The sequence below is a fragment of the Heterodontus francisci genome, chromosome 15, assembly GCF_036365525.1.
Source record: "Heterodontus francisci isolate sHetFra1 chromosome 15, sHetFra1.hap1, whole genome shotgun sequence".
NCBI lineage: Eukaryota > Metazoa > Chordata > Chondrichthyes > Heterodontiformes > Heterodontidae > Heterodontus > Heterodontus francisci.
This window is the reverse complement of record NC_090385.1, coordinates 48,399,130-48,426,351: the sequence shown is the minus strand read 5'-3', so window position 1 is coordinate 48,426,351 and position 27,222 is coordinate 48,399,130. Positions and strand designations below refer to the sequence as shown.

Genomic DNA, 27,222 nt, shown 5'->3' with positions numbered 1-27,222 from the left:
AATGGGTGTAGTTGTCCCTACATCAACCCCTTGAATAGCCAGAGGAGCTCGATCTGGCTTATCTACACATACTACTTTAAATTCTTTTAACAGTTCAACGATGTCATTTTTATGTTGTTCAGAAAGATAGTGCAAAACAGTATCTAAAGTTTCTAACACTTCTGGGTTTGCTAGTTTCAATGCAGGGGGATCAATCTGAGAGTTCTCACTCTCTGCCTCTTCATCCAGTTCACTAAAAGTAACATTATTCTTATCATCCTCTTCTGTCATTTGGTATACATTTACTGGCTGACAAGGTTCACAGTCATAGTATCTTTTCAACATATTCATGTAACACACCCTTTGACTTTTCCGTCTGTCTGGGGTACTAACCAAATAGTTCACCTCACTAAGTTCTCTCTTAATGAAGTAAGGTCCACTGGACCTAGCTTTCAGTGGTTCCCCAGGCGAAGGCAACAAAACTAGCACCTTGTTCTCCAGGTTGAAAAATACGTGCCCGAGCTATTCTATCCCTTTGGGTTTTCATCACTTGTTGAGAAACCTTGAGATGTTCTGTGGCTATCTCACAAGCTCTTGAGAGTCTCTCTCGAAACTCTTCCTGTGCTAAAAATCTCTCCCTAATGAGTTTAAAGGGGCCCCTAACCTCATGCTCATAGACCAATTCAAATGGATAGAAACTAGTGAACTCATTTGATGTGTCCCTGGTGCCAAATAATAAAAATAATATCCCCTTATCCCAATCATGAAGATACTCAAAACAATAAGCCTTTATCATACTTTTTAGGTTTGGTGTTACCTTTCCAAAGCACCTTATGACTGCAAGTGATAAGCAGATGATTTGAACTGTTTCACTCCCAAATTACTCATGACCTCTTGAAATGCCCTGACATGAAATTTGACCCCGGTCCGACAGAATTTCTTTTGGTAATCCATATCTAGTGAAAAACAGAATTAACCCCTTAATCATAACTTTGGCTGTGATCTTTTTCAAGGGTGTTGCCTTCGGAAACCTAGTAGACAAATCCATGCTGGGTAGGAGAAATTTGTGACCTGATTTAGTTGTCCAACACAATCCACAAGAACCCTATTAAATAGTTCATCTGTATTAATGGGGCTGGCTTAATTGAAGGCTGTGGCTTCCTAACTACCTGACATGTGTGGCAAGTTCTACAAAATTCAACCACATCTTCATGCAAGCTTATGAACTATCGTCCAGTCCTCATCAGCAGGCCTCTGGGGAGGTCTCCACTTCTCATTAGAATGTCATTCTTAATATGGTGGTAGTCAGGGATTTTCTCAGCCTCCATGTCAGTACATGCTGTCTGAGATATTTTCTTTAAATTGGGGTCTGCCTTTTATACTTGAATCAAAGACGATCTGCAAAACAATTCAGCCTCGCTACCCAAATTCCTGAAAAAAGTTTCAACCAGCAAAACATCCGGCTTGTCCTTTATAACCACTGAGTCTTTTTCATCTTGTTTAATCCAATCTGCCTGGGGCCTAGTCACTACACAATCTGGAAGTAGTCCGGGAACTTCTTCCTGCAAAACTTCAGTTTCAGCAACCTCAACTGACTCTTCTGAAACTACTAGAGACACCAATACCTTATCCCCAGCTAAGTCATTTCCTAGCAACAAATCCACCCCTTCAATATGCAAATCAGGGACAATTCCCATTGTTACCTGACTAGTGACTATATCACATTGCAAATTAACGTTATACAATGGAACGGATAAATAACCTCCCTCAATGCCCCGCACAATGACTTTTGCATTTACTGAACTACTTGGGGGAAAAGTTACATCCTTTGCTACCATTAATGACTGGGTTGCCCCTTTATCTCTAAGCAGCACAATCGGCTTGCCTGTCTCACCTGAGGGATATGGGGACACCATACCCTTGAACACAAACTTACATAACTTTCAGGCACCTGATTTAATTCTTGAGCATACAGGGGAGCACACCTCTGTCCACGATTCAAAATTGGTAAGGCCACTGGCTTGTCAGCAGTGCCACCTATTGGGGCATCCTTTTCAGGGCAGGGTTTCAGTAAACCTGCCACAGCTACTGGTTTGCCTTTTAACTTCCTGCATTCTGATTTTATATGCCCTTTTTTTACAAAATAACACATTGGTCCTTTCGACTCTACCCTAGTTTCCTGACTTTCTTACTACTGTGTGGATTGCCTGTATCCTCTCCTTTACCCTTTCTCTCACTAGAACTAAATCTCTTCTAATTTTCAACCTTCCTATCTCTTCAACCTCTCTGAAGGTTTCCATACTGGGGCCTGTAACTACTTCTTTTGTGGGTCAGTTCATAATTATCTGCCATTGCTGCAGCATACCTTATTTTGCCAACTTTGTTCTTCAAGGTAAGACCTTATTCCAGGAAGGACATTATTTTTAAATTCTTGCATTAGGATGAATCCCTAAGGCTTTCAAAGTCTTGCTTAATCTTTACTGACCATACCACTGACCAAACACCATTTCCTTCTCTCTGACAAATTCCATAGATGTCTGGCCCTGAATTTTTGTCTGTATGCCTCTGGTACCAACTCATAAGCATAGAGAACTACAGTTTTAACCATTTCATAGTCACCTGATTGTTCTTCAGAAAGAGTTGAATATGCTTCTAACACTTTTCCCTTGAAACACTTTGCAATTAAAGTGTCCAACTTTCTTTCAGCCATTGCAACTTTATAGCAATTTTTGTGAAAGGTCACAAAGTACATTTCAACTTCTCCCTCACTGAATTTACGACTAGTGAATATTCCTTGACAAATCAAAACAACCGGGGAGTTTCATCTGGCTCATCCTCAATTTTCACTCCCAATGCAGGCTCACTGACTTTGAGCTTTTCCATTCTCACTTTGTAATCTAATGTCAATTTTTGCATTTCTTGTTCTCTTTCTTTTACTTTTTCTTCCCTTTCTCTTCCAAATTCAAGCTTTCGCAAGTCAAATTGTAATTGTCTTTTTTCTTTTTCCTGTCTTTCTCTTTCCCTTTCCTCTCTTTCCTTTTCCTTTTCCAATCTCAGCTTCTCTAACTTGATTTTTGCTAGTTCCACTTGAACACTAGTGGAAACATCCTCATCTTTCACCAGCTTCAAGCAAGGAACTAATTATTGGATTATCTCCACTTTCCTAGTCCATGGGCTTATACTAACCTCTACATGTGCAGATACTGTGACCAAATCGACCTTTCTCAACTGCTGAAATATACTGAGAGTCAAATCTTCTCTCTTAATAAATTCTTATATCTAAATGGTACTCATGTTGATTTCCCACTGAACCCAGTGTTGCAAATTATGTGATCATCTTAAGCTGAAAGGATGATTTTGCTGGCAGCTTGTCTTTTTAAAATATCTTTAACAATATACAAATTCAGATCTCCAGCCAGTAGATTAAAGAAAATTATCATTCAACAAAACATATTGCGTAACAGTGTCTTCCAGTCTTCCTTACAGCCTCCAGACTTCTGAAAGCTGTTGAATTTATCCAGAATCAAAAGTCAATAGTCATTTGCCTTTTTCAATATGTACAGTCCACAATTCTAGCCACAGCAGAACCACCCAGGCCTTCCCTTTCAACTTCAGAACCCCTGGCTCCCTGTTTATGATCTGAGAGTCTGGGAGAGTGAAAACCACTGTCCTTCAGGTGTTACAACCTTGCCTTCTGCTTTCAAAAGGCTCTTTGATCTGGGTTCTTTGATCACATGGTAACCAGGATCCCTGTTTTGTCTCTAAGTAGAGTTGGTGTGAGGTCACATGTCTCTTCTGAATCCTTCTTACACATAGTATTTTTAAGGAGGGAGCACCAGGATTTTGACTGTGCAACAGTGAAGCAGCTGTGATATAGTTCCAAGTCAGTATGGTGTGTGACTTGGAGGGTACCTTGCAGGTGATGATGTTCCCATGCATCTGCTACCCTTGTTCTTCTGGTGGTAGAGGTTGGGCATCCTAAGGTGCTGTCAGTTGAGCCTTGGCAAGTAGCTGTAATGCATGAAGATGGTACACATCGCAGCCATGGTGTGCCAGTGGTGTAGGAAGATTTAAGGTGATGGATGAGGTGCTGATCAAACAGGCTGCTTTGTCCTGGATGGTGTCAAGCTTCCTGAGTGTTGTTGGAGTTGCACTCGTCCAGGCAAGTGGAGAGTATTCCATCACACTCCTTTCTTATGCCTTGTAGATGGTGGACAGGCTTTGGGATGTCAGGAGGTGGGATATTCACTGCAGAATTCCCAGCCTCTGACCTGCTCTTGTAGCCACAGTATTTATATGGCCAGTCCAGTTAAGTTACTGGTCAGTGGTAAACCTCAGGATGTGGATGTTGATAGTGATGGTAATGCTGTTGAGTGTCAAGGGGAGATGATTAGATTCTCTCTTGTTGGAGATGGTCATTGCCTAACACTTCTGTAGTATGAATGTTACTTGCCATTTATCAGCCCAAGCATCAATGTTGTCCAGGTATTGCTGCACATGGGCACAGACTGCTTCAATATCTGAGGAGCTGCAAAAGTTTTTTGTATTTTTTTCATGGGATATGGACGTCATTGGCAAGGCCAGCATTTGTTGCCCACCCCTAATTGTCCTTGAGAAGGTGGTGGTGAGCTGCCTTCTTGAACCGCTGCAGTCCACCTTGTGCGGGCACTCCCAGAATGCTGTTAAGAAGGGAGTTCCAGGATTTTGATCCAGTGACAGTGGAGATGTCTGGATGGTGTGTGACTTGGAGGAGAACTTGCAGATAGTTGTATTCCCACGTTTCTGCTGCCCTCACCCTTCTAGGTGGAAGAGGTCACAGGTTTAGAAGATGCTGTTGAAGGAGGCATGGTGAGTTGCTGCAGTTCATCTTGTAGATGGGACACACTGCTGCCATTCTGCTTCAGTGGTGGAGTGAGTGAATGTTTAAAGTGGTAGATGGGGTGCCTATCAAGCGGCTGCTTTGTCCTGGATGGCACTGAGCTTCTTGAGTATTGTTGGAGCTGCGGTCATCCAGGCAAGTGGAGAGTTTGTCGCACTCCTAATTTGTACCTTGTAGATAGTGGACAGGCTTTGGGGAATCAGGAGGTGGGTTAGTCACCGCAGAATTCCCAGCATCTTGCTTGCTCTTGTAGCCACAGAATTTATGTGGCTGCTCCAGATCAGTTTCTGGTCAATGGTAAACCCAAGGATGTTGATAGTGGGGGATTCAGCGATGGCAGTGCTATTGAATGTCAAAGGAAGATGGTTAGATTCTCTCTTATTGGAGATGTTCATTGCCTGGCAGTTGTATGGCACGAATGTTACTTGCCACTTATCAGCCCAAGCCTGAATGTTGTCCAAGTCTTGCTGCACATGGACACGGACTGTTTCAGTACCTGAGGAGTCGTGAATGGTACTGAACATCGTAAAATCATCAGCGAACATCCCTACTTCTGACTTTATGACGGAGGGAAGGTCATTGATGAAGCAGGTGAAGATGGTTGGGCCCAGGACGCTAACCTGCGGAACTCCTGCAGCAATGTCCTGGGACTGGGATGATTGGCCTCCAACAACCACAAATATCTCCCTTTGTGCTAGGTATGATTTCAAGCAGTGAAGACTCTTCCTCCTGATTCCCTGTTACTTCAATTTTGCTAGGGCTCTTTGATGCCACACTCAGTCAGATGCTGCCTTGATGTCAAGGGCAGTCACTCTCATCTCACCTTTCTTTTATGCTGATACATACTTTATGAGAATCTCAATTTAATATGACCATTACCTGTTTATTTTCATATAGTATAGCTGCTATTTTTGGAAATCTGATATCTAACTTGGATAACTGTCATTCTTCTTTCGGGTAAAAGCAAATGTGAAATAAATAAGTAAAACCTTGGGCTGAATGTTGCTCTGATTTACCACTGTTTTAGGGCATAAAATAGTAAAATATTTTCTTAAAGGCTACATCCTCAAAACTGCTGCTAAAAAACTATACCAAAATTACCACCCCCCCAAAAAAGTCAGTTGCTGCCTACATGGAAACTGATCCACTGCATGTAAATGGTGTCATGGGCTAACATCTCTGACCCATTTGCCCAAATTTTGCCCAAACCCACCCCAAATAACTTCTGTTACGATATAAGGTTACTAAGCAGCTGCAAGAAGGTATTGCTAAGTTGAATACCACATTGAAGAGGCCACTTTATGCACTGCTACTGAAGGTTGTGGTTACTTTGCCTGCTCATCAATCTCTCCAGTATCTAGGCAGTTCAGTCAGAACTTTGCTGCTAGTTTATTCTGTTCTGGTCAATGTACAGTATTGCACTGAGGACATGGATTTCCCCAAGGCAATCCTTCTCTTATACAGTGAAGAGGAGGAAGGGCTTGACTGGAGACTGCTAGCAGTTTGAGGTTCTTTCAGCTTGTTTGGATCAGAGTGGAGGCTGCAGGGTGGATGAGCTAACTCACCATAGCACCATGATACAGGAAGCCATTCAAGTGTGAGGAGCAAAAGGAATGTAGTGGTCGTAGCAGACAGTATAGAGGGGGATTGACACTGTTCTCTGCAGCAAAGAGCAAGACTCCAGGGTGTGGGCCATCTGCTCAGGGCTGGAGAGGAAATTACGGTGGGAGGGGGAGGATCCAGTCATCGCGGTCCATGACATAGGCAGAACAAGGAAGGAGGTTCTGCTTGGTCAGTATGGGGAGCTAGGCACCAAATTAAGAAGCAGAACCTCAAAGGTAATAATCTCTGGATTATTACCTGAGCCACGTGCAAATTGGCATAGGACAAATAAGAATAGAGAAATGAATGCATGGTTCAAAGGCTGGCGTGGTAGAAGTGGTTAGTGGCACCAGTACTGGGGAAAGTGGGTGCTGTACCATTGTGATGGTCAACACCTGAACCGTGCTGGGGCTGCTGTTGCGAGGCATCAATACTGGGAAAATGTGGTAAATCAAAGAGTAGTGACAAGGCAAGGGAGAAGGGTATTAATATGGGAAATGATAAACAGACCGTGACAAGAAGGAATAGAGAGTACAAATCGATGAGTAAATCAGCAGTCAAGGCTAGACATTACAAAAATAATAAAAGGACAAAACTGAAGGCTCTATCTGAATGCACATAGCATTTGAAACAAAACAGATGAACTGATAGCACAAATAGAAATAAATAGGTGCAATTTGATAGCCATTACAGAGACATGGCTGCAGGATGACATAGAATGGGACCTGAATATTGAAGGGCACATGACATTTAGGAAGGATAGGAAGCTAGGCAAAGGTGGAGGGGTGGCTCTGTTAATTAATGATGGTATTGGTACAATAGAGGATGTAGAAGCAGTTTGGGTAGAGATGAGAAATGATAAAGGCAAGAAGTCATTGTGGGAGTGGTGTACAAGCTCCCGAACAGTAACCACACAGTAGGACAGAGTATAAAGGAAGAAATAATGGGTGCTTGTCAGAAAGGTAAGGCAATAATCATGGGGGATTTTAATCTACATATAGACAGGAAAATTCAGATGGGCAAAGGTAGCCTAAATGAGGAGTTCATAGAATGTTTTTGGGATAATTTCTTAGAACAGCACGTTCTGGAGCCAACCAGAGAGCAGGCTATACTAGACCTGGTATTGTGCAACAAGATAGCATTATTTGATGACCTTATATTGAAGGTGTCCCTAGGTAGCAGCGATCATAATATGATTGAATTTTCCATTCAGTTTGAGGGAGAGAAGAATAGGTCCAAGACTAGTATTTTAAACATAAATAAGGGCAATTTTGACAGCATGAAAGCAGAGCTAGTTAAAGTGAACTGGTAAATTAGGTTAAGGGATAGTTCAATAGAGATGTAGTGGCAGACATTTAAGGGGATATTTCAGAATACAGAGAATAAATACATTCCAATGAGAAAGAAAAATTCTAAGGGGAGGACCCACTATCCGTGGTTAACTAAAAAAGGTAGAGATAGTATCAAACTTAAAGAAAAAGCATATAATTGCACAAAGATGGGTGGCAAGTCAGACGATTGGACAGAATATAAAGGACAGCAAAGAATGACGAAAAAAATTGATAAGTAGGGAAAAATTAGAGTACGAAAGAAAGCTAGCTAGAAATATGAAAACAGATAGTAAGAGTTTTTATAGATATTTAAAAAAAGAAAAGAGTAAGCAAAGTGAGTGTTGCTCCTATAGATTGTGAGTCTGGGGAATTAATAAGGGAAAATAAGGAGATGGCAGATGAATTGAACAGGTATTTTGCATCGGTCTTCACTATAGCCGATATAAGTAACATCCCAGAAATAGCTGTAAATCAGGAAATGGAAGGGAGGGAGGAACTCAAGAAAATTACAATCACCAGGGAAGTGGTACTTAGCAAATTGTCAGAGCTGGGGGCTGATAGGTCCCCAGGTCCTGATGGGCTTCATCCTAGTGTCCTAAAAGAAGTGGCAAGTGAGATAGATGATGCATTGGTTTTAATTTACCAAAATTCCGTAGATTCAGGGAATAGTCCATTAAATTGGAAAGTAGCCAATGTAATTCCTTTATTCAAAAAGGGAGGGAGACAGAAAGCAGGGAACTGCAGGCCAGTTAGCTTAGCATCTGTATTAGGGAAAATGTTAGAAGCTATTATTAAAGACATTTAGAAAAATTCAAGGTTATCAGGCAGTGTCAACATGGTTTTGTGAAAGGGAAATCATGTTTAATCAATTTATTGGAGTTCTTTGAAGAAGTAACATGCTGTGGATAATGAGGAAATGGTGGGTGTACTGTACTTAGATTTCTAGAAGGCATTTGATAAGGTGCCACATCAAAGGTTATTGCAGAAAATAAAAGCTCATGTGTAGGTAACATTTTGGCAGGGATAGAAGATTGGCTAGCTAACAGGAAACAGAGACTAGGCATAAATGGGTCATTTTCTGGTTGGCAAGATGTAATGAGTGGTATGTCACAGGGATCAGTGCTGGGGCTTCAGCTTTTAACAATTTAAATAAAAGACTTTGATGAAGGGTCCAAAGGTATGGTTGCTAAATTTGCTGATGGCACAAAGATAGGTAGGAAAGCGAGTTGTGAAGAGGATATAAGGAGACTACAAAGGGAAATAGATAGGTTAAGTGAGTGGGTAAGGAAATGGCAAATGGAGTATAAAATGGGAAAATGTAAAATTGTCCATTTTTGGCAGGAAGAATAAAAAAGAAGCATATTATCTAAATGGAGAGAAATTGCAGAGCTTTGAGATGCACAGTGACCTGGATGTCCTCGTGCATGAATTGCAAAAAGTTAGTATGCAGGTTCAGCAAGCAATTAGGAAAGCTAATAAAATGTTATCGTTTATTGTGAGGGGATTTGTCTCCTTATTTAAGGAAGGATGTAAATGCATTGGAAGCAGTTCAGCGAAGGTTTACTTGACTAATACCTGGAATGGTCAGATTATCTTATGAGGAAAGGCTGGACAGGTTAGGCTTGTATCTGCTGGAGTTTAGCAGAATAAGAGGTGACTTAATTGAAACATATAAGATCCTGAGGGGTCTTGATAAGGTGGATGTGGAAAGGATGTTTCCCCTTATGGGCGAATATAGAACTAGGGGTCACTATTTAAAAATAAGGGGTCACCCATTTCAGAGAGAGATGAGAAGGAATGTTTTCTCTCAGAAGGTCATGAGTCTTTGGAACTGTCTTCCTGAAAAGGAAGCCGAAGCAGAGTCTTTAAATAATTTCAAGGCAGAGGTAGATAGATTCTTGATAAGCAAGGAGGTGAAAGATTATCGGGGGTAGACGGGAATGTGAAGTCAAGGTTACAATCAGATCAGCCATGATCTTATTGAATGGTGGAGCATGCTCAAGGGGCCGAGTGGCCTATTCCTGCTCCTAATTCGTATGATCATAAAAATTTGTTCACGGCACTACGCAGACTTACGTTGATTCCCCAGGGGCAGGCAGTATCGGGGGCCGCTACCTGTGTGGTGTTCTTCAATAATATCAATGAAGAATGCCATGTGGGCTGCACAGATAGGGGACCATTGCGCTGCCTGCCCCAGTGAATCAACATAAATCTGCATCAGCGCTACATGAACAAATTTCTCCCCCCTAGAGTGTGGCGCTACATATTTTTCCGATATTCGCATACCCATTCAACAGACTCTAGAGGCTAAGAATGTCTCACCTAGATTTTTCTGACCATCAGTGTCTCAGAAGGCTGTGGCCTCCCACATTCTACTCTCCATAAACTTGAGGTTATCCAAAATTGTGCTGCACATGTCTTAACTTGCACCAAGTCCTTTTCACCTATATCCTTGTGCTCGCTGATATACATTGGCTCTTGGTTAAACAATGCCTCGGTTTTAAAATTCTTATCCGTGTTTTCAAATCCCTCCATGTCCTCGCCCCTCCCCATCTCTGTAATCTTCTCCAACCCTACAAGTCTCCAAGATATGCACCCTCCTCCAATTCTGGCCTCTTAAACATCCCCGATGTTAAGCGCTCCACTATTGATGGCCATGACGACCGCTGCGAAGGCCCTATCCTCTGGAACTCCTTTCATAAACCTGTCCACCTTTCTTTCTTCCTTTAAGACGCTCCTTTTTTTGGTTGTTTGCACTCGCAACTCCTGATGTGGCTCAATGTCAGATATTGTTTGATAATACTCCTGTGAAGTGCCTTGGGATTTTCTGGTACTTTAAAAGCGTGATATAGATACAGTCATAGATCATAGAAATTGACAGCACAGAAGGAGGCCATTGAGCCCATTGTGTCTGCACGGCCAACAAATAGCCGTCCGCCCTAATCCCACTTTCCAGCTCTTGGTCTGTAGCCTTATAGGCTTGTCCCTTAGAATTCTTTCCAATGATTTTCTCACCACTGAGGATAGGCTGATTGCCGGTAATTATTTATTTTTCTCCCTTTTTAAACACTGGTACAATGCTAGCTGCCCTCCAGTCCTCTGGCACCACACTTGTAGCCAAACAGGACTGGAAAATAGTCAGAGCTTCTGCTATTTCTTCTCTTGTTTCCATTAAAGCCTGGGATACATTTCTTCCAGACCTGGGGATTTATCCACTTTCAAAGATGTTAAGCCCCATAATACTCACTCGCTCACAACGTTAATTTCATCTAATGTTTCACATTCTTCTTCCCAGATTGCAGTGTCTATATCATCCCTTTCTTCTGTGAAAACAGATGTAAAGTATTCATTAAGAACCATATGAACATCCTCTGTTTCCACACACAGGTTACCATTATGGTCCCTAATAGGCCTTACTCCTTTTTTTAGTTACCTTCTTTATGTATTTATAAAAAATCTTTGGGTTTGCCTTGATTTTACTTGTCAATATTTTTTCATGCCTTCTCTTTCTTTTCCTAATTTCCTTTTTAATTTCACCTGACACTTTTTGCACTCCTCTAGGTTTTCTGCAGTGTTGAGCCATTGATATTTGTCATAAGCTTCCCTTTTTTTCTTTATCCTCTAAGGCCCTTGACATCCAGAGGGCTCTGGACTTGTTAGTCCCTCCATTTTTCTTTCAGGGAACATACTTGCTCTGAGCCCTCACTATCTCTTCCTTGAATGCCTCCCATTGATCTGGTACTGATTTTTACCTTCAAGTAGCTGTTTCGAGTCCACTTTAGCTAAATCACATCTCAGCTTACTAAAATTAGCTTTCCCCAATTGAGAACTTTTATTCCTGGTCTATCCTTGTCCTTTTCCATAACTACCCTAAGTCTAACTGAATTATTATCAATTCCACCAAAGGCGCTCCTCAACTGATACCCCTTCTACCTGTCCAGCTTCATTCCCTAAAACTAAGTCCAGAACCACCGCACCTCACCCACCACCGCACCTCACCCACCACCGCACCTCCCTCCCCCACCACCGCACCTCCCCCACCACCGCACCTCATCCACCACCGCACCTCACCCACCACCGCACCTCCCCCACCCCCGCCCCCCCTCTCTTGTTGGGCTTGCTATGTACTGGCTAAAAAAGTTCTCCTGAATGCATTTTAAGAATTTTGCTCCCTCTGTGCCTTTCACACCAATTCTATCCTAGTTAATATTAGGATAGTTGAAATCCCCCACTATTATTGCCCTATTGTTTCTGCACTTCTCAGAGATTTGCCTACATATTTGCTCTTCGAGCTCCCTTTGACTGTTTGGGGGTCTATAGTACACTCCCAGTGGTGTGATTGCCTCTTTTTTGTTCTTCAGTTCAACCCATATGGCCTTATTTGATGATCCTTCTACCATATCAACCCTCCTCACGGCTATAATTGTTTCTTTAATCAATATTGCAACATCCCCGCACCCCTCACATTTTCATCCCCCTTGCTATCTCATCTGAAAACCCTGTAGCCAGCAATGTTGAGCTGCCATTCCTGCCTTTCTTTCAGACATGTCTCAGTGATAGCTATAATATCATACTCTCTGTCAATCTGTGCTCACAGCTCAGCTGCCTTACTCCCTCGACTTCTTGCATTGAAGTATAAACCATTCAGCACTGCCAACTTCTGCTGTTGTCTATTTCCTTTGTTTCCTCTGCCTTCCAAACATGCTTAACTAATTTTTTGCCTTCCATTTCCAACTTTTCGTCTCTCCCTTCTGTATCTACTCTCACGTTCCCATCCCCCTGTCAAGCTAGTTCAAACCCTCCCCAACAGCACTAGCAAACCCCCCTGCGAGGATATTGGTCCTGGTCCTGTTGAGGTGCAACCCGTCTGGCTTGTGCAGATTCCACTTCACCCAGAAGTCCCAATGCCACAGGAATCTAAAGTCCTCCCTCCTGCACCATCTCTCGAACCATGTATCAGCTCTATTTTCCTATTGCAGTACTCACTGGCACGTGGTACCTGAAGTAATCTGGAGATTATTACCTTTGAGGTTCTTCTTTTCAAGTTTACTTCTAGCTCCCTAAACTCTGCCTTCAAGACCTCATCTCTCTTTCTGCCTGTGTCATTGGTTCCGATATGGACTACAACCTCTGGCTATTCACATTCCCCGCTCAGAATGTCCTGCAGCTGCTCAGTGATATCCTTGACTATGGCATCAGGGAGGCAACATACCATCCTGGAGTCATATCTGCAGCTGCAGAAGCACCTGCCTGTTCCCCTCACAATCGAATTCCCTACCACTATTGCTCTTCCATTCTGCTTCCTCCCCAGTTGTGCAGCTGTGCCACCATGGTGCCACGGACGGTTCTGCCTGCACTCGCTAGAGGAACCATCACTTTCATCAGTATGCAGAGCGAGATACACTCATGGATCTCTGCTCTGCCTGATCCTCCCTGTCCTTCTGGCAGTCACCCATTCTCTCACTGGCTGCACAAGCTGCGAGGTGACCACCTCCTGAAACACGCTATCCACGAAGCTTCCAGCCTCACGGTTGCCCCTTAGTGACTCCACCCACCATTCAAGCTCCAAAACCCAGAGCTCGAGTTCCTCTAGCTGGTAACACTTCCTGCACATGTGGTTGTGCAGGCCACGAGAAGCATCCAGGATTTCCCGCATGACACAGGGGCTGAGGTTCCATGCCATGACTTTACTTCCCAGACTATAATATAGCAACACTTACCAGCTACTCACCAGGTCTCGAGGTCTCCCACTCCCTCACTCAGATCACTCCTTGTCTTGTAAAAGACTAGAACAGCACCACTTGCCTCACCGCGCCAAATTCCCTCACTCACCAAATTCTGAGTTAAGTGCTCTCTCGAAGAAGTTCTCTGTCGAGCTGGACTCCGTGCTAATTATTTAAAAGTTGTTGTTTTGTTGTCTATTGTCATGGTCACCACTGTCTTAACTTTCTTCGCAACTCAGTCCTTCCAAGTAGCATTAGGTGATCATTGCTGCATTAGTCAGGCAACTGCTTCCCATTACATCCAGGAGGTTACTAATACTCTAATAAGGAGGGCTGCACAATTCACATCCTTCCCAATGGAACCATATAAACAACATGAGAGAACTATCCAGTTTAAAAGAATAGGCACCTGAGGGAAATAAATTTTCGGGACAAAGGGGATAGAACAGGGGAATGGGACTGCTTTATAGAGAGCCAACAGGGACTCAAAGGGCTGAATGGCCTCCTTCTGTGCCATAATGACTCTATGACTGTATAGATTGTTAGGGTTCCCATAAGTCTAAGAAGCAATGGACAGAATGCGTGTGCCACTCAAGGTCTCATATGTCAAGATGTTAAGATGTATCTAGACAGATACATGAATGGGCAGGAAGCAAAGAGATACAGACCCTTAGAAAATAGGCGACATGTTTAGATAGAGGATCTGGATCGGCGCAGGCTTGGAGGGCCGAAGGGCCTGTTCCTGTGCTGTAATTTTCTTTGTTCTTTGTTCTCTTTGTTCTTTGTCAACCCATTAAATGTTGTAAGCATGCAAGGCTTTCGATCAATAAATCTAAAGCTGGTATGCAGTCCAACCTGGCCCAGCAAGTCCTTTTACCTGCCATTTACTGTGAGGAAATCTGATGTTCTGTCACAAATCTAGTAGTGGTGATTCTGAATCTCACATGTTCTGTGTGCGATCAGGACCAACCGCTTACTTATTGCTCGACACAGGCAACATCCTAGCGTATTTGCATTGAACCCTCTCTAAAGTCACAACATCCTTCCTGTAGTGCGGAGCCTAATATTACTCACAGTACTCTGACTGAGGTCTTAGTAATGTTCTACATAGGCTCATTACCTCTTGGTTGTCAGGAGGATTTGAATACGAATCACTCTGAATTGAAACACATCCCATGCTAGTGCCTTCCCAAAGTGCAGCAGCAATTTATGAATTTGAAATAAAATACATCCATTTATATCAATGAAAAAAGTTGTACAATCACTAGGTTTTACATTGAAAAATTATTCTAATAGGCAAAAAAAATTGTACGTGACACATTTACTTCCAATTGACTGCCAGATGCAGAAAATTTCCACTTCCATTTAATGTTCCTTTTAGTTTATCGCATATAGTTACTGAGGGTGTGTTGCATCAGTTGGTTGACACACTGAGGGCAGGTAAACTGGCAGGAAAACTTCCGTCAATTGAGAACGTTGCTAGAAAGTGCGGACAAGCACCCAGCAGTTTTCCAAGATTTTTTCGACTTCTGAGAAAAAATCGTGGAGATGAGATGGGAAATTCAACAAAGTGGAAGTGAATGTGCCTTCCATTGCTCTCAGATGATATGGGTCAGTGGTCCAACATTTTATGTCATCTCTCCTATAAATAATGAACAGATTTGTAATTGGCAACGGTCCTGACAAGGCAGTTAAATGGCTCTAAAACCTTGTTTTTGGATGTATCTGCTTTGCCCATCATACATTGAATGTAAATCTCCGGTATCTTAACACTTGCTAATTACTTGTCGTTTCTCTTATTGAAGGATGGAAGCACTGAAGGATTTGTAATAGCATTGAATGAAGAGCTGCAGACAACAGCTGGGTAACAGAAACTGTGAAGTTTCTGTACATATCGAATGATGATCGAAGCACACATGTCAGGACACTGACTAATATTCACCCTGATGATGAAGACTGTCACTTGTATAGGTGCTTCTCAACAAGAGGCCATAAAGATATGATTATGGAAATGACAGTAGCAACTAAATGTGCCAAATCTATTCAACTTTCCCCACCTTCCTCTCTCTCTCCTCCAACTCCATTTCCTCCAGTCCCCAGTGGTGCTCCGCCCCCTATACCAAATGGAAGCTTCCCGATGACACTGCCACCACCACCACCACCACCACCACCACCACCACCACCATCACCACTTTTTGGATCGCCATCTTCTTCAAGTCTTGTTCTGAAATCCAAATTGAAAAAGGTGAACTGGATCACAATTCCAAAAGACAGGATTTTGGGGAAAGACAACATTTGGACAGCGGATAAATATGATGATGACTTTCAGTTAGACACTTTAATAATAGAAGAGCTATTCGAACAGGTGGAGAATGCTTCACTCCATGAACGGATGCGTCGGAGAAGCTTTAAAAGCAATTGTCGAGATCCCACCAGTGAAAGAGTAAGTCAGTTTGAGTTAAAACAGTTTATGTATCTGACCCTGAGGGGAATCCACTGCTTGTGCCTGATGGTGTCTGGTGGAAGAGTATCTCTGAGTGGAAGTCTTTGGTGTAGCCTTATCCTGAATACATCTGTTGTTACCTCTGTCTCCTGCTCTGTCCCACTCCATTATAAGGATGTATATGTGATTGCCCATAGTGAAACCCATGTTAAGAACTCCATGACAGAAGGATGGGATACAATAGATTCCCCTGTATTAAATTGCTGAAAAGCAGCTTGCAGAATCATTTTTAGGTTGTAAAGCAGAGAAAAGATTTTACTTTTAGTTTCGCATCTCCTTCCCACCTAGGACAAACCGACAGTGCAGGTAAAATTGAAAACAATTTAGGAGGGCAGACATGGGTAGCATGTCACCCGAGGCACTGCCACACTCTTCATGCTCAGCCATGGCTCAGTTACTAACACTTATGCCTCTGAATCACAAGGTTGTGGCTTCAAGTCCCACTCCAGGCCTTGGGCACATAATTCAGGGCTGACACTCCAATGCGGAAGTTCTTTGCTGTTGGAGGTGCTATATTTTAGATGAGATGTTAAACCGAGGCACCGTCGGCCCTCTTAGGTGGACATAAAAGGTCCCATGGCACTATTTCGAAGAAGAGCAGGGAAGTTAGCCCTGCTGCCCTGGCCAATATTTATCCTTCAATAAACATCACAAAAACAGATTACCTGGTCATTATCTCATTGTTGTTTGTGGGAGCTTGCTGTGCACAAATTGATTGCCTAGTTTCCTACATTACAGCAGTGTCTACCCTTCAAAAGTACTTCATTGGCTGTAAAGTGCATTGGGACATCCAGTGGTCATGAAAGGCTCTATATAATGTATGGCTTCCTTTTCTTTTTCCTCCTGTAGAGTGCCTCTATTACCTCGCAGTACTTCTGTGGACGGCGAATTGCAACACTTTGCTAATGTCGCCAGCTCCCTCCCGGAAGAAATTGGTTGTGAAGAGCAAAAGAGCAATGGTGATCTTCACAGCACTGGGAGGTCCATCCTCACCCAGGTTTGAGATCTTCATGAAGGAGGTGGCACAACTGTCTCATACTCCTTAGGTTTTTTTGTTCTTTCTTGGGATGTAAGTGTTGCTGGCAAGGCTAGCATTTAGCCCATCTCAACTTACCTTTGAGAAGGTGGTGGTGAGCTGCCTTCTTGAACCACTGCAGTCCATCTGGTGTAGGTACACCCACAGTGTTGTTAGGAAGGGAGTTCCAGGTTTTGACCCAGTATCAGTAAAGGAACGGCAATATAGTTCAAAATCAGGATGGTGTGTGCAGGTTCCCATGCGTCTGCTGCCCTTCTCCTTCAAGGTGGTAGAGATTGCGGGTTTGGAAGGTGCTGTCTAAAGAGGCCTGGTGAGTTGCTGCATTACATCTTGCAAATGGTACACACCGCTGACACTATGCGCTGGTGGTGGAGGGAGTGAATGTTTAAGGTGGTGGATAGGGTGCCAATCAAGCAGGCTGCTTTGTCCTGGATGGTGTCGAACTTCTTGAGTGTTGTTGGAGCTGAATCCAGGCAAGTGGAGATGTATTTCATCACACTCCTTCCTTGTGCCTTGCAGGTGGTGGACAGGCTTTGGGGAGTCAGGAGGTGAGTTATTCACTGCAGGATTCCCAACCTCTGGCCTGCTGTTGTAGCAACAGTATTGATATGGGTGCTCCAATTAAGTTTCTGGACAATGGTAACCCCCAGGATGTTGATGGTGGGGGACTCAGCGATGGTAATGCTGCTGAATATCAAGGGATGATGGTTAGATTCTCTTTTGTTATTGCCTGGCACTTGTGTGGCACAAATGTTACTTGCCACTTATCAGCCCAAGCCTGCATGTTGTCCAGGTCTTGCTGCATATGGACACAGACTGCTTCAGTATCTGAGCAGTTCCGAATGGTGCTGAACACTGTGAACTTGATATAACAAGCTTGCCGCCAGCTTCAAAAATGGCAGTCCACACATGCGGATCGAACATTGCGGAGCCGCAGGGATATTCAGCGCAGCGGCTCATTTAAATAGCTGGGGTGGACCGCACCCCACCCTCCAATGCCATGAAGGGGACGAGCGGTCCATCCCTGGCAATGGCGTCAGGTGCCACTTTGCAGGCGCCGATGCCACTTTTAAAGGGCTTCGAGCCTTAGATTCCATTTTAAATTTTTTAGAGAAACAGTGATTTTAAGTTAATTTGGAAAAATTAAATATATGTTTCTGGCCCCTCTCCCACCTCCCTCCCCCACCCCCCCCCCATAACCATTTAATTCATTCCTGCCCTCTCTCCCCTTGTGCACCTGACTTTCCTGCCCCCCCACCCCAAAGTTCACAAACGATGAACTTTATCCCTTCCCACCATCCCCTAAACCAATCGGAGGAGTTTGCCCCCGCTCACACCCGCTCCCGCAGAGAAACTTACTTGCTCCCCACTCCCCACCAGTGTTCCGCCAAGGCGCAGCAGTGCCAGCCACCGGCGCCAATATTGGAGAGGGGCAGATGGTGGGAGCGGGTAGGACATTTATTCACTAATTTACATTTGGCAATATGGGACTAGACCTTCCCAGCTTCGAGGCCTGTGGCGGGCCTCTGCCGGAATCATTTTCCGGCCCCCTACAACAACCTCCGTTGGGGGGTTCTGTAAAATCCAGCCCTGCATGATCATCAGGGAACATCCCCACATCTGACCATATGATGCAGGAAAGGTCATTGATGGAGCAGCTGAGGATGGTTGGGCCAGAACACTACCCTGAGGAACTCCTGCAGTGATGTCCTGGGGCTGCGAAGATTGGCCTCCAAAAACCACAACCATCTTCTTTTGTCCTTGGTATGACTCCAACCAGTGGAGAGTTTCCCCCTATTCCCATTGACTTCATTTTGCTTGAGCTCCTTGATGCCACACTTGATCAAATGCTGCATGGATGTCAAGGGCAGTCACTCTCACCTTACCTCTTGAATTCAGCTCTTTTGTTCACGTTTGGGCCAGGAGGTCAGGAGCTGAGTAGCCCTGGCGGAACTGAAACTGAGCATCAGTGAGCAGATTATACTATGTAAGTGCTGCTTGATAGCACTGTTGACAACACCTTCTATCACTTTGCTGATGTTTGAGAGTAGACTAATGAGGCGATAATTGGCTGGATTGGATCTGTCCTGCTTTTTGTGGACAAGACACACATGGACAGTTTTCCACATTGTCGGGTAGGTGCCAGTGTTGTAGCTGTACTGGAACAGCTTGGCTAGGGCTGCAGCTAATTCTGGAACACAAGTCTTCCTGCCAGGATGTTGTCAAGGGCCCATAGCCTTTGCTGTATCCAGTGCCTTCAGCAATTTCTTGATATCATGTGGCGTGAATCAAATTGGCTGAAGACGGGCATCTGTGTAGTGAAGCAAAGCCTCCTGAGGCACTGCTCCTGCCTCATCCAAGCGTAGGACTGGTGCTCCTGGAAGACTCAGGGTAGGGCCTTCTAAGCAGAACCCTCCTTCTCCCTCCCTCCTCACAGAGGGTCCTATCTCTGCCTCTTTCTTTGGATATTCTGCTCATGTTGCAAAGCAAGTGGCACTGAAACTACTGGCCCCATGCAAGGCAATATAATTTTCTGCCTTTCTGTGGGCAGCAGAAACCTTCAAACTCGTCCAACAACTCACCACAGTCCTTCCAGCAACTTTGCCTGAGCACAAGTAAGTCAAATGCACCTCAGCTGCAACTTGCTGAGTGGCGCCTTAAATAGCCCCAGAACAAGACCCATCTTGTTTCCTAAAGCCTGTTGTTTCGGGAGGGCATAAGGAAAGGATTCCCTGCACATTCGCTGGCCAATTTTAGTATTCGTGCATTGCATCAATACTGTTGACGTCAGTGACGCATGACCTCTCTCTTTCAGTGTCTGCTGGCACATGCAGGGGACCTGCGTGCACCACTCCAGTTGCCTCACAGGCCACGTAGAAAGTGGCCAGCAGTGCCTCCCGTGCTTCTTTTTATTTAATTTCCAAAATATACTTTATTCATAAAAATCTGTAAAAAAAAAATACATGACAAAACAGTTCTAAACAGCATCAAGTCAAACAATACAAAGAGTGCAAAGGAGATCAGTTTCCTTCAATACAGGAGTGAGTTGCCTCACAACCCTTCCATTTCATTTTACATGCCATGTACATTTTACAGCAAATGAAAAGTTCCCGACACAATTCGAGGGGTTTTCCATGGATCCAGCCCCTCAGTTCAGCTTGGTGGGGGGACCTTACACAGTGGTCTTTCCCCATTGAGCCTTTGCTGCGGCTGCCCCAAGCTTTAGTGCATCCCTCAGCACGTAGTTCTGGACCTTGGAATGTGCCAGTCTGCAACATTCGGTCATGGATAACTTTTTGTGCTGGAAGACCAGCAAGTTTCGGGCGGACCAAAGGGCGTCTTTCACCGAATTGTTAGTCCTCCAGCAACAGTTGATGTTTATCTCGGTGTGCGTCCCTGGGAACAGCCCGTAATGCACAGACTCCTGTGTTACAGAGCTGCTTGGGATGAACCTCGACAAAAACCACTGCATCTCTTTCCACACCTGCTTTGCAAAGACACATTCCAGAAGGAGGTGAGCGACCATCTCTTCACCACCGCAGCCACCTCGAGGGCATTGTGTGGAGGGGGTGAGACTTTGGGCATGCAGGAAGGATCTGATGTGGAGGGCTCTTCTCACCACCAGCCAAGCTATGTCTTGGCGCTTGTTTGAAAGTTCTGGTGATGAGGCATTCCGCCAAATAACTTTGGCAGTCTGTTCGGGGCAACATCCGACATGATCCACTGTCTCCTTTTCCCGTAGGGCCTTGAGGACATTCCGTGCAGACCACTGCCTGATGGATTGGTGGTCAAAGGTGTTTTTTCGCAGAAACTGTTCCACGAAGGAGAGGTGGTACGGCACAGTCCAACTGGATGGAGCGTTCCGCGGCAATGTGACCAGGCCCATCCTTCGCAACACCCGGGACAGATAGAACCTCAGCACATAGTGACACTTGGAGTTTGCGTACTGGACGTCTACACACAGCTTAATGCAGCCGCACGCGAAGGTAGTCATCAGGATGAGGGTACATTTTTCCTGCCAGAGGTTTGAACATCGTGTCCCTCCGGACCCGGTCCATTTTGGATCCCCAGATGAAGCGGAAAATGGCTCGGGTGACTGCCACAGCGCAGGAGTGGGGTATGGGTCAGACCTGCGCCACATACAGCAACCACGTGAGCGCCTCGCGCCTGATGGCCAGGTTCTTACCCATAATGGAGAGAGATCGCTGCTCCCACATGCTCAGCTTGTGTTGTACCCTGGCTACTCGCTCCTTCCAGGTTTTGGTGCACGCCCCGGCCCTTCCGAACCATATCCCCAGCACCTTCAGGTAATCTGACCCGACGGTGAAGGGACGAAGGATTGGTCAGCCCAGATCCCAAAGAACATGGCCTTGCTCTTGCTGTGGTAAACTTTGGCTCCCGAGGCCAGTTCGAACTGGTTGCAGATGCTCATCAGTCTGCGCATGGACAGCAGGTCTGAGCAGAAGACGGCGACGTCGTCCATGTACAGGGAGGTTTTCAGCTGAGTGCCTCCACTGTCTGGGATTGTCACCCCTCTTATGCTCGCATCCTTCCTAATAGACTCAGCAAAGGGTTCAATACAGCAAACAAAGAAGACCGGGGAGAGAGGACAGCCCTGTCTGACTCCCGATTGGATCGGGAAACTTTCTGATTCCCACCCATTGATTGAGACTGCGCTACTGATGTTTGTGTAGAGCGGTTTGACCCAATTGCAATTCCCTCCCCAAACCCCATTTTGGAAAGCATGTCCATCATGTAGGTGTGCGATATCCTGTCAAAAGCCTTCTCCTGGTCCAGGCTGATGAGGCAGGTTTCCACCCTCCTGTCCCGTACATAGGCGATCGTATCCCTCAGTAGCGCGAGACTATCAGAGATCTTCCTGCCGGGTATAGTACAGGTCTGATCAGGGTGGATCACCAACTCCAGAGCAGACTTGACTCGACTGGCGATGCCTTTGGACAGAATCTTGTAGTCAGCATTAAGCAGTGAGATGGGCCTCCAATTTCTGATTTCTGCCCTCTCCCCCTTCCGCTTGTAGATGAGGGTGATGATGCCTTTCCTCATGGATTCTGACATGCTGCCGGCCAGGAGCATATTCTCGTATACTTCCAGCAGGTCCAGGCCGACCCAGTCCCACAGGGCCGAATACAACTCAACCAGTAAGCCATCACTTCCGGGAGTTTTACTCATCTCAAAGGACTTTGTCAGCTTGTCCAGAGTTAGTGGCTTGTCCAGTCTCTCCCGTGCTTCAACTCTGCAGGTAGGCCTGCATAGTGCCACTAGAAGCAGCACTACATGAATGAATTTCACACCCAGCAACTACTTCTCACACAGCAAGGTCCCACTAATTCCAATGAGATTTGATTTTTTTCCCTTTTCTGATTCTTTCTGTAATTTAGGCCTTTCTTTTGCCTTGTTTTCTTTTCATTGTTTCTTTTCTTGCTGTTTCTCACTCTCACATTCATTTTTTTATTCTCCCCCTCCCATGTCAGAATTTCTCACTGTGACCACTGGATTTCTTTGTTTTCTTTGCAGATTTCTCTCTTGGATTCCAGAAGAAGCATGAATGTGGGGATATTTCTCAAACAGTTTAAAAGGTAGAATGAAGTTGGATTTTAATTCTGATAATTGACAGATATTAATGTCCACCTTGAGCATTTTGTGAGATTTCTTTCAAATATCGCTTGCAGTGTCATGGTTAACTATCTGCTTTCTTCACCTTAAGCATTTTGATTAATGAAAAGGTTTCCTGAAATGTAATTCTTCTGCACATTGCACTTGGGTATAGTGTATGGATGGGGGATGCACTGGACTGTGTAATAGTCTCTTGCACTCAATGCCCCTTGTTGGAAATGGAATCAGTCTTCACGAGTGAACCAGGTTCTATTTGTTTGCTTTGCTGCAGTGATAAATTTCAGCCTCCACCCAATCATTTGGGATGGCCAAGTTGAACTTGGGTAAAGATCAGCCTCTACCAAGCTTGGCTGCTATTTGTTTGTTCTATACCCTTTGTCCTTCCTGCCATGGTAAGCCTTATTGGCAAAAACTGAATTGTTAATATAGCTCTTTAGATCTTGGAAACATGCAACCTCTAAGTTGCTGTCAAGAAGGAGCCCTCTTTTTACAGACGTGGTATCTGAACTAATTCTTCCATATAAAGTATGAATGATCCAGTAGTGATATTTTCTTATCCTTTTCATGTTTTATCAGTCTCACTGGCTTCATCCAACTCTTCAGGTCAACATTTAATCCAGCCATAAAAAAGTAAAGAGGCTTTCCTTCCTCCCTCTCAAAAGAAGATCTCAGTCCATATAGTCATATTTTTGGAGGACGTTGAACTAACTGGCAATAAAGCATTAATCTCACGAATGTCACCTGCTCCAAGAATAACTTAAGAACTGGTGAGAGTATGTCAGGCCTGTTTCCTCATACAGACAATCAGATGGGTAGACAACAATCAACTACATTTAAGTGAGAATTTCAAGCAGGATTGGCTATGACAAAACTGAATAAGATACAAGTAAGCTGGGATTTGAATAAATCAGTTCAAACACCTTAAACTGATCTAGAACTCAGTGAACAGGAGGACATATACATTTTCTCCTGTCATATAATTTAATATGACACTTTCAATCTGATGAGATGTTGACAACCACATGTCCAAGCTCTGTGAAATTTCTTCTTGATTGCTAATTGTAATCAATCCAATTTTTCAAACTATTTTTCAGTTCTGCATTCCACAAATACAGCTGTATTCCACAATTAATGCATTTATCATCCCAGCACTGCAGAATCATAATGTTCACTAACGTATTTCAGTGCAGCACTAAGGGAATACTGTCAACTTTCAGATGAGACATTAAACCAAGGACCCCTCTAACTGCAGAAGTGTGCTTAGAAGATCCTGACTATTTGAAGAAGAGCAGGGCAGTTTTGCTGGTATTCTAGACAATGTTTGCCCCTCAACCAACACCACCAGTAACAGAATAGCTGGTCATTTACCTTGTTCCAGTTTGTGGGAACTTGCTGTGTGTAATTTGGTTGCTGCATTTGCCTACAAAACAACTCTTCAAAAGTAATTACCTAGCTTTGAAGCATTTTGTGATATCCTAAGGATATGAAAGGCAGTATATAGCACTTTATAAAGCAAGTTTCTTTCCCTTTGATAAGCCCATATACAATGACCCTTGTTGGAAAGAGAGTCAGTCCTCATGAGTGAACTACCCAAGACCATATACAATGTACCAAGATAATGAGGAAGAGTTGCTACTGCAGGTACTGGAATCTTATAGTTTGTGAAGGTGCTGAGAATGCTGATGAGGAAGACAACGTTGACAAGCAGGACAATAGTCTTATTAATTCTAACCCATCCACCCCAGATTTATGATCTAGTCAGCATGAATTGAGCCCACAGCAAAAGGTAGCACTAGAATGAAATCCCACAAGGTGGGTTTGCTTCTGTTCCTGATGATGTGTAAAGTATAATTGAACATGTTCATAATCTGACTATGCTGGCATGATAATTATGGAATATTCATCCAATGGGGCACAGATGGATCCTTCCTGTCATCTCAAAGCTGGCTGAGTTCTGCTATCTGCTTAAGTTGCCAAACAATATTTCCCCCAATCCTGCCTTGCTGGTGTTTTAATCTGTTTTGTATTAGTCACTCCTGTTTTGTGGAACTCCGAGTTGGATGAGGCTGGTTTGAGGTCTGCTGAGTTTCTGCCTGTGAAACAAGTTGGACATCAATGTAATAAAAGAATTCTCAGAGCATTTGGAGACATCAAGCATTGCTACTGTGTCCTACAATTGTAATGGATTAACCAATTCACAATGTTTTTACAAATTAGTTAAGCTATTAAATTGAAAATATCAATACGCTCTTAAACTTTTTAACCAAGGAGATTTTCAGGCTAAGTTGGATAGCCCCCAAAAACAGGGGTTCACGGTGCAGGGTTCCTGTTGATTGCAATACACGCAGTATGCCAAAGGGTACGGAAGAGGTTTACCAGGATGTTGCCTGGTCTGGAGGGCATTAGCTATGAGGAGAGGTTGGATAAACTCGGATTGTTTTCACCGGAACGACGGAGGTGGAGGGGCGACATGTTAGAGGTTTACAAAGTTATAAGCGGCATGGACAGAGTGGATAGTCAGAGGCTTTTTCCCAGGGTGGACGAGTCAGTTACTAGGGGACATAGGTTTAAGGTGAGAGGGGCAAAGTTTAGAGGGGATGTGCGAGGCAAGTTCTTTACACAGAGGGTGGTGAGTGCCTGGAACCTGTTGCCGGGGGAGGTGGTGGAAGCAGGTACCATAGAGACGTTTAAGAAGCATCTTGACAAATACATGAATAGGATGGGAATAGAGGGATACGGACCCCGGAAGTACAGAAGGTTTTAGTTTAGGCAGGCATCAAGATCGGCGCAGGCTTGGAGGGCCGAATGGCCTATTCCTGTGCTGTACTGTTCTTTGTTCTTTGTTTTGTTCTTTGTACTGCCTGCTCAATTGAATGATCTCTGTGTCTAGCCACCGCTAACTGCTTTGTTCATTTGACGCATCAAGAGGGGGAGCCAATATTGTAAGTGGCTAGCACGACTTAAAGCCAACCTGCACTGTGTAAAGCTAGCCTGCACCTCTTAAAGAGAGGTGCATTGTGGCTGGAGCAACTGTTGAGAATCTAACCTGGAAAAGAGTAAGGAATGGCACAACAAGACAGAGCGCAACCACCAAGGTTTTCGGACATTGCACTGAAGGTGTCGGTGGAGGAGCTGGAAAGGAAGAGAGATATCCTATATCACTGGGGGGAAGGAGGCCCTCCAGACACACGGTTAAAAGGCAGTGGAAGCAGACAGGTGTGGAGGTCAATGTCAGGAGTCAAGTCCTGAGGACCTGGCTGCAGTGCCACAGGCAGTTCAGTGACCTCACACAAGTGGTCAAGGTCAGTGAATGCACCTTCAAATGCCATATCCTACCAACTGCACCAGGAGCCTCAGCCATTGCTCAAATCGCCACACTCCCATCACTCACCTACCATCAATCTCTATCAATCAGGCCACATACCTAACATTCTTATGCTTCACCTCACCCTAACATACTCAGAACTGCTGCAGGCCTCTCATAGGTTGCACACTGCCAACTATTCAACCATGACAGCTACACCAGCCAAACAGATTGCACAGCACTCATTGACATACTTCCCTCTCTATTACAGGATAAGGTGATGCACAACTGGAGGCAACAGGAACTAACTGGTGGGGGCCTGGCATGCCTGCATGCTCTAACTCCCATGCAGGAGACAGTGCTAGCCTTCATTGGGATTCCCATTGCTGAGGCCATGGCCAGTGGCAGGGTTGAAATCATTGAAGATGACAATATCCTCATACCTAATCCTATTTTTCACATCCCACTTACCCTTCATCCCACTCTCTTCTGATTTACAAGCTGCAGACAGCGTAAGCATGCATCTCTTATTTTCCCCCATCCTCCCAGAACCGCAACCTTACCCTTGTTCCTTATTCCTTTCAGATACACAAGAGTTGCAATCTAGCCAGGCAGTGGTGGAACACCAAGTAGAGAGTGATGATGAAGACACAGTACCATCATTTGAGTTCATGCTCACAGCCAACAGCTCAGCTATTGACTGACACTGCGCGTATCTTTGAGGAGTGATCAGAGGCGGAATCTGCACGTGGTGAGACACAGGGCATGAGTGGGCTGCAGCCAGGGCGGGGGTGAGGCAGGGTGCAAGGATAGTGTAGGTGCCAGCTCGCCAAAGGGCGAGGTCACACATGGGTTCTGCTGCAGAGGACTCATGAGGACTTTGATGAGGCATGGGGAATGCTGATGGGTACGCGCAACAAAATGCTTGGTGCATTGGGAAGCCTGCCAGAAAGCTTACGGTCAATGTCGAGGAGTATGGAGGAGTCTAGCATCAACATGGCACAGGACCTTTCACAGAGCTTGGAGCCTGTCCTTTCCAGCAGGCAAGTGATGGCCAACTCGGTTCACACACTTGTGGTCCCAACCATGATGCAGCATTTGATAGCTGATGTCTCAGCTTCCATTGTAGCACAAGCAGTTTCTAGCCAACATCTGAGTGCTGCTGTCATGCAAGGACAGCCTGCTGCTATCCTGGCTGTGGGTTACACTGGGTTGGACTTTCCTTACGGAG

The 27,222-nt window shown here is 44.6% G+C and overlaps 1 protein-coding gene across 1 annotated transcript in view; it reads left to right on the top strand.

Moving 5' to 3' along the window:
• The window catches only part of fhdc2 (FH2 domain containing 2), an 84,216-nt gene that overhangs the window by 5,740 nt on the left and 51,254 nt on the right, over nucleotides 1–27,222 (top strand). The window contains exons 2-3 of the mRNA XM_068047959.1: nucleotides 15,320–15,957; nucleotides 22,589–22,650. Of these exons, the coding sequence (XP_067904060.1) occupies nucleotides 15,514–15,957; nucleotides 22,589–22,650 (506 nt within the window). The 5' untranslated portion in view covers nucleotides 15,320–15,513. The remainder of the gene's footprint in view (nucleotides 1–15,319; nucleotides 15,958–22,588; nucleotides 22,651–27,222) is intronic.